Below are 7,266 nucleotides of genomic sequence, written 5' to 3' on the forward strand. Positions count from 1 at the left end.
CATCCATCCATCCATCCATCCATCCATCCGTCCATCCGTCCGTCCATCCATCCATCCATCCATCCACCCACCCATGGCAGCAGGGTTGGAATCCCAGGGGCGATTTCCCCCCAGGCCCCTTTGATGCCTTTGCTTTCCAGTCCCCGGGAAAATCAAACCCAGATCGGCGTCCTGGAAAAAAATATTTGGAGGTTCTGAAGCAAAATATCGGCTCTGGGAGGGGGAGAGGGAGGGGAGCAGCGCTGGGTTTGAGGTTTTGGTCGCATCTCCGCGGTTCCATCCCAGCTCCGAGCGGGGCTGGGCAGGGGAGGGACCCCGGGCGCTGTGGGGTTCTGGCCGCGGCTGTGGGGTTGTGGTGGTGGGGAAATGCTGATTTGCACCCCTGGGTGGGGATTTATGACACTGCAGCCCCGCTGGGAATGGGGACGGGAGCTCCCGGTGCAAACCGGGGTTCACCTTCCAGAGCCTGGAGCCGCTTTTTGAGCCTCTTTTGGCAGAAAATTTCAGATCCTGGCCTTGTTGGAGCTTTGAAAATAAAGAGGGTGGGGAGGGAATCAGGGCGAGCTTTGCTTTCCCTCGTGTCCCTCTGCGAGCGTCCAGCCCCCGCCGTGACATCGCTGTCACCTCCCACGTCCTGTGTCCCCTGGGGCCACCTCTGCGCCATCGGGTCACCTCCGGACTCGATTCAGGGCGGGGGGAGCAGCCCCTGGGTGCTCGGGGGGTGTTTGGTGCCATCCAGGGCCACAAACCCGGCTCGCTGGGGCAGGACCAGCCCCGTCCCTGCATGTCCCCCGCTCCCAGGGGATGCTCCCCTCCATCCCCTCACCCTGCCCTGCCTCTCCCGGTGCCGAGACGCCCCAAAAGCCGGGGGGCCCGCCCGGGGGGAGCCCGGCTGGAGCTGCAGCGTCTCCCCGGGCGCCCCGGGACCATTCCCGGCTGCGATAGCGCGGCTGCTCGGCGGTGGCAGCGCGGGCGTGTGGGAGGGCAGACGCCAGGCTGTCTGCTCCCACTCCGCTGGGCTTGTTATTAACTTCTCCTTGGGCTGCCATTAACCCAGAATTCCTGCTCCTGGCTCCAGGCTTTCCCCGCGCCGCTCTATCTGCAGCCTAATTACAGCTGTTGGGATCTCCCTTTATCTCGGGGGGATCTTTGGGGTTGGTTACCTGGCACACGCGTTCCCGGCCCCCCCTGCTCGCACGCCCATCCCTGCTTTCCCCTTTAATCCTCGCTGCTTTCATCAGGACGGCAACAGCGCGGCCGTGCCCGGCTGGATCCGCATCCCGCGGCTCTCAGGAGCATCCCCGGCCCGGTGGCCGCGTTATCCCCGCGTGTCCCGGCGTGTGCCGGCACCTTCCGCCCCGCCACCGAGGCTCGGCCTTGGCTCCGAGCGCCGCCGTGATTTATTTTGTTAATTCAGCGAGGATTGAGTCGATGTGTTTGTCTTGGCAGCTCCGAGGCCAAACTGCGCTCCGACAGCCTGGCAGCCCCTGCTGACACCCACCGGGCTGGCACCCGAGCCGGCCGTGCCCCGTGCCCACATCTGGGGTGGAACACTCCCAGAATCAGCCCCGTGTGAGCGGGGGCTCTGCACAGCCCGGGGGTGGGTGCAGGAGTGTTATCCCTGCTCCAGAAGGGGTTTGGAGCCGGTGGCGCTTCCCTGTCCCTGTCCTTGTCCCCGTGCCCACCCTTGGCACAGAACGGGGCTGAGATTGGCACCTTCAGAGCCCCGACCCGGAGGATGAGGATGAGGAGGATGAGGAGGATGAGGATGGTGTCACCACTGTTCCACTGCTCCCTCTGGGCTGCTCCTTCTCGTGGTTCCCCTCTGGAGATCCCCAAATGGGATGGGATGGGATGGGATGGGATGGGATGGGATGGGATGGGATGGGATGGGTTGGGATGAGATGGGATGGGATGAGATGGGGTGGGATGGGATGGGATGAGATGGGGTGGGATGGGATGAGATGGGATGGGATGGGATGGGATGGGATGGGATGGGATGGAATCAAAGGGATCAATGGGATGGGATAGGATCAGTGGGATCAATGGGATCAATGGGATGGGATGGGGAGGGGTCCCATCCCTCCTCCCACCCCTGCTGGAACACAGCTGTGCCCCTTCACCCCAGCAGGGAATGGGCCCCTGGGTGTCCCCCCTGCTCCTGCCATCTTGTCCCCAAACAGGCCTGGGGACACCGTCCTGCAGCACCTGGCGCAGGGGCCTCGGCCCCGTACTTTAGGCTGGACATTTTGGGGTACTTTCATTAATTATGGGTGTTTCTTCCACCCACCTCTCAGCGCAGGGGTGGGAAAGCACGAGGGGCTGCTGAGGGGGCCTGTGTCCCCCCGGATCCATCTCTGGGACATTCGTGGGATCCCCCACGTGGAGGGGGATGCCACCCCAGCCCAGCACCCCCTTTGTGCCCCACAGCGCCTGGTGAGGAGCCGGGAGGGAGCGGGGCCGGCGGGAGCTGATCCCGGCAAGCCGGCACCCGCCCCGCAGCCGGTGTGGCTGAGTCACTGGGGAAAGTGCGGAGCGGGATAAAGGCAGATCAGGGGAGCTTCTCTGAGCTCCCCTGAGCTTCCCTGAGCTTCCCTGAGCTCCCTGAGCTTCCCTTGCCTTCCCTGAGCTTCCCAGAGCTCCCTTGAGCTTCCCGGAGCTTCCCTGCCCTTCCCTGAGCTTCCCTTGCCTTCCCTGAGCTTCTCTGCCCTTCCCTGAGCTCCCTGAGCTTCCCTTGCCTTCCCAGAGCTCCCTTGAGCTTCCCTGAGCTTCCCTGAGCTCCCTGAGCTTCCCTTGCCTTCCCTGCCCTTCCCTGAGCTTCCCTGAGCTCCCCTGAGCTTCCCTTGCCTTCCCAGAGCTCCCTGAGCTTCCCTGAGCTTCCCTTGCCTTCCCTGAGCTCCCTGAGCTTCCCTTGCCTTCCCTGAGCTTCCCTGCCCTCCACTCCTCGCCCTCGCTGCCGCCTGGGCCGGGGCTGCAAACACCTGGAATGATCCTCTGGAATTTTCCTCTGGAATTCTCCTCCGACCCCCTTTGGCCTGGCTGGCCTTGGGAACATCCCCTGTTGGTCCCCGGAGTTTTGTGGCCCCCACACTGCAGTTTGAGGCTGTTGTGGGGTTTGGAGGCACTTTAAGGCTGTTGTGGGGTTTGGAGCCCACCTTGTCCCTGGGGGTCACCGCGGGCCCAGCTCCGTGCTGGGACAGGGACAGGCAGGGACCTGGCGATGCCACCAGGGCTGCGCTGGGGACACGGGGCAGCAGCGGAGGGTGAGGCCGGGCAGTCCCCGAGCGCGGGCAGGACTCGCTCCCCGCGTGTCCCGGAGCTGGGTTATTCACACCGGAGCGCTGCCTCCGAGCCGGGGCCGCACGGAGACACGGCCGGGAGCGGCCTGAGGGAGCGCTGGGGACAGGGGACCGTCCCTGCCGCTGTCACCGCTCCCGCGGGGCCGCTCCTGCCGCCCCGGCAGCAGGGACAGCGCTGCCTTCCCGCCGTGTCACCCCGCTGTCCCCAAAGCCATCCCTCCCGGCCCGTGACCCCGGTTGTCACCCGCCGGGAAGGGACCTCGGGGGCACCGGGGGTGGCTCGGGAGGTGCCACCCCCGCCTGGCACCCCCGGAGCGCGGGTCCGGCCCCCCCGTGTCCCCCCGTCCCCTGAGCCGCCTCGGTATCCCCCGGGGGTCCCTGAGAAGGGGTGACCCCCTCACCCCCAAAACCCTGCCCGAGGGTCACCCCCAGCCCCGGGGACACCGGCGGGACACGGAGGGGGTGTCAGGGTGTCCCCAAACCCCGGGAGGGGTCACGGTGACACAGGGGGGTGGGGGTGGGCTCAAAGGGGGTCCCACACACGGGGGGGGTGGGCACGGGGTGAAGGGGGTGCCCCCGTGCGTGACGTCACTGCGGGGGCGGGGCTGGGCGGGGCGTTCGGGGCATCCCCGGGGCCGCGGCAGCCGGAGCCGTCGGGGGGCGGCGGGGGCTCGGCTCGGCTCGGCCCGGCCCGGCTCGGCTCGGCTGTGCCACGGGGGCTGCGGGCACTGCCCGGCCCGGCCCGGCCGGACCATGACCATGAGCTCCATGGCCGAGACCCTGCTGGGCTCCGACCCCTCCAAAGCCGCGTTCCTGGAGCTCGGGCCCCCCCAGCACTACCCCCTGCACGGGCCCCCCCAGCACGACCCCCCGCCCTTCTCCTCCTACGGCCGCCCCGGGCCCTTCCCGTACCCCGGCGCTGCTCCCCCGCCGCCCCACGGGGGTCCCTACATTCCCTATGGGCCCCCCAGCGCCCCGCACGGCCCGGCCCCCGGGGCCCGGCTGCAGGACACAGGTAAGGGGGGCACGGGGGACAAGGGGGGCGCGGACCCGCCCCGGGCACCCTCGGGCCGGGATGGAGCCGGGATGGGGCCGGGATGGAGCCGGGATGGAGCCGCGATGGAGCCGTCGGAAGCGCTCCGGGGCTGGGCCGGGCTGGGCTCGCTGCGGGGTCCTGGGGGGTTCATCCTGGTGCCCCTCCATCCCCGGGGGGCTCCTCATGGCTCCCCCAGAGGTCCCAGGCCCAGACCTGTGTCCCACGTGCTGCTGGACCTGGATGGTGGCACTGCCTGAGCGCTCCCATCCTCCTCCTCCTCCTCCTCTCCTTTTGCTTTCCTCGGTGTTTAAACACCAGAGAGGAGCAGCTCCCCCCGCTTATCCCCCTTCCCTTCCACAGACACCCCCTGGTAGCCACGGGGATGATTTGGGGTGGTTTGGGATGGTCTGGGATGGTTTGGAGTAGTTAGGGGTAGTTTTGGGGTGATTTGGGGTGTTTTGGGGTGATTTGGGGTGTTTTGGGGTGGTTTGGGATGGTTTGGGGTGGTTTGGAATAGGTTGAGGTAGTTTGGGGTGGTTTGGGGTGATTTGGGATGATTTTGGAGTGGTTTGGGGTGGTTTTGGGGTGGTTTTGAGTGGTTTTTTAGCCTCTCAGTGTCTCTGACGGTCCGTGGCTCCTCTCCCCCCTCCGCAGAGGCCGAGACGGCTCCGGCCGTGTCCGGCGGGGACCCGCGGCTCGGCGGGAAGGGGAAGAAGCTGCGCAAGCCCCGCACCATCTACTCGAGCGTGCAGCTGCAGGCGCTGAACCAGCGCTTCCAGCAGACGCAGTACCTGGCGCTGCCCGAGCGCGCCGAGCTGGCGGCACAGCTGGGGCTCACCCAGACCCAGGTACGGCCCGGGGCCGGTACCGACACCGGGACAGCCCCGGACGCGCTGTGTGCCCACCGGGACCCGCTGTGTGCCCACTGGGATGCTCCGTGTGCCCACCGGGGCCGGCCATGCCCACCAGGACCCACTGTGTGCCCACCGGGACTGCTCTGTGTGCCCACCGGGACACTCCGTGTGCCCACCGGGATGCTCCATGTGCCCACCGGGACCCGCTGTGTGCCCACCGGGCTGCTCCGTGTGCCTACCGGGGCTGGCCGAGCCCACCGGAACGCTCCATGTGCCCACTGGGATCCATTGTGTGCCCACCGGGCTGCACTGTGCGCCCACCGGGACACTCTGTGTGCCCACCGGAACGCTCCATGTGCCCACCGGGACCCGCAGTGTGCCCACCGGGCCGCTCCGTGCGCCCACCGGGACACTCCGTGTGCCCACCGGGACACTCCGTGTGCCCACCGGGACCCGCTGTGTGCCCACCGGGCCGCTCCGTGCGCCCACCGGGCCGGCGCCGTGCCCGGCTGGAAGCGAGCCGAGCCGAGCCGTGCCGCGGCGGGGCAGCTGGCGCCGGTGGGCCCGCAGGGCTCGGGTTTGGGGCGCCCCTGGCCGCACCTCCCAGCGGCAGCGGGACTTTCCCAGCCCCGGAGCCTGGCTGGCGGCCCGGCCGTGCCCGGCGCTGGGCGGCCCCGGGCCGCGGGACGGGGCGAGTGGGTTTTTGAAGGCGATGGGGAGAGACAGGCAGGCGGCAGCGGTGCAGCCCCGGAGCCAGGGGCGAAGCGAGCTCATAAAGCCGGGGAAGAGGAGACAAGTGGGAACCTGCCGGCAGCGCGGGGGGGACCGCGGGAGGAATGAGCGGGGCCCGGCCCAGCCCCGGCACCGGCTCCCGGCGGGGACCCGGGGGCGCTCCCGGGGCCTCTCCCCGGCATCTCCCCCCGCCGCGGAGGTGTCCTGTGAAGGGTTGGGGTCCCGTCCCGCTCCGTGCCCCAGACCCCGCAGGAATGGGCTCAGGGGGGTCTGTGATGGTTAAACGCGGTGGTTTGGGGGTGTCGGCCCCTTCCTCCCCCCTCACCCCCTGTCTGTGCCCGCAGGTGAAGATCTGGTTCCAGAACAAGCGCTCCAAGTACAAGAAGATCCTGAAGCAGGGCCCGGGCGGCGCCGAGGGGGAGCAGACCCCGCTCAGCGTCCCCGCCCTGTCCCCCTGCTCCCCGGGGCTGCCCCCGCTCTGGGACCTCCCCGCGCCCGCCAAGGGCCCCCCGCTGCCCCCCGGGGGCTTCATCAGCACCTTCGGGGCCTGGTACCAGCCCCACCCGCAGGACGCCATCCCCAGGGCCCCCATGATGTGACACTGCCGCCGCTCCAGCGCCACCGCGTCCGGAGGGACACCGAGGGACACTGAGAGACACTGAGAGACACCGAGGGACATCGAGGGACACCGAGGGACACCGGGGGGGACGCTCTGCCTCTGTCCCCCGCCGGACTGAGAGCTCAGCGAAGCCCGAGTGGAGGAGGAGGAGGAGGAGGAAGAGGAGGAGGAAGGTGACAAGGACGGGCAGGACACGGGGATGTCCTGCTCTGTCACACTCTGCAGTGACCCCGCGCCATCCCAGCGGGACAGGACTCGGCCCAGGGTCCCCCCAATCATGGACAGGGGGCAGGGGGACCCCAGGAGGGGCAGGGGGACCCCAGGAGGGGTTGAGGAGTCCCGGCATCCTGGCCTGGATTTATTTATGAACTCTGTGGGTTTTGGTTGTGCCCCGTTTATAAACAGGCTGAGCATCTGTTGGTTCTGCCCCTCTGCACTTTGGGGCGCCCCTGCTTTGGGGGAGACGCTGCCATGCAGAGCCTCAGGCTCTCCAGTCCCTGGGGAAGCAGCCAGAGGGGCTGGGGGTGCAGGGTTGGGGGCTGGGGCTGTGTCCCCCCAACATCTGCCCGAAATGGATTCCAGTTACAGGAATTGTGGGGTGGGGGCTCATGAGGCCCTCCCGGCCCCCCCTGCGGGGATTTTGGGGCAGTTTGGAGCTGTCAGAGCTGTGTCCCCCAGCAGGGGTGGCACTGGGAGGCCAGGGGGACACGGGCCAGGCTGGGCACC

At 68.4% G+C, this 7,266-nt stretch overlaps 1 protein-coding gene across 1 annotated transcript; it reads left to right on the top strand.

Annotated features, from left to right (window-relative positions):
• The first annotated feature begins 4,052 nt into the window (after nt 1-4,052).
• Nucleotides 4,053-6,520, top strand: DLX4 (distal-less homeobox 4). The gene is made up of 3 exons (XM_054281681.1): nt 4,053-4,314; nt 4,990-5,183; nt 6,266-6,520. The coding sequence occupies exons 1-3, from the start codon at nt 4,053-4,055 to the stop codon at nt 6,518-6,520; spliced, it is 711 nt and encodes a 236-aa protein (XP_054137656.1).
• The last annotated feature ends 746 nt before the right edge of the window (nt 6,521-7,266 follow it).

This window comes from Melozone crissalis, unplaced genomic scaffold (assembly GCF_028551555.1).
Source record: "Melozone crissalis strain CALT ecotype California unplaced genomic scaffold, PUWL_Pcris_2 ptg000032l_1, whole genome shotgun sequence".
NCBI classification, from domain to species: Eukaryota; Metazoa; Chordata; class Aves; order Passeriformes; family Passerellidae; genus Melozone; species Melozone crissalis.

What these genes read in the sequence shown, in the direction of transcription:
- DLX4 (XM_054281681.1), top strand. Translation starts at nt 4,053, where the DNA reads ATGACCATGAGCTCCATGGCCGAGACCCTGCTGGGCTCCGACCCCTCC. An exon ending in GGCCCGGCTGCAGGACACAG is followed by an intron (nt 4,315 to 4,989) that starts GTAAGGGGGGCA and finishes CCCCCTCCGCAG; the next exon opens with AGGCCGAGACGGCTCCGGCC. An exon ending in TGGGGCTCACCCAGACCCAG is followed by an intron (nt 5,184 to 6,265) that starts GTACGGCCCGGG and finishes CTGTGCCCGCAG; the next exon opens with GTGAAGATCTGGTTCCAGAA.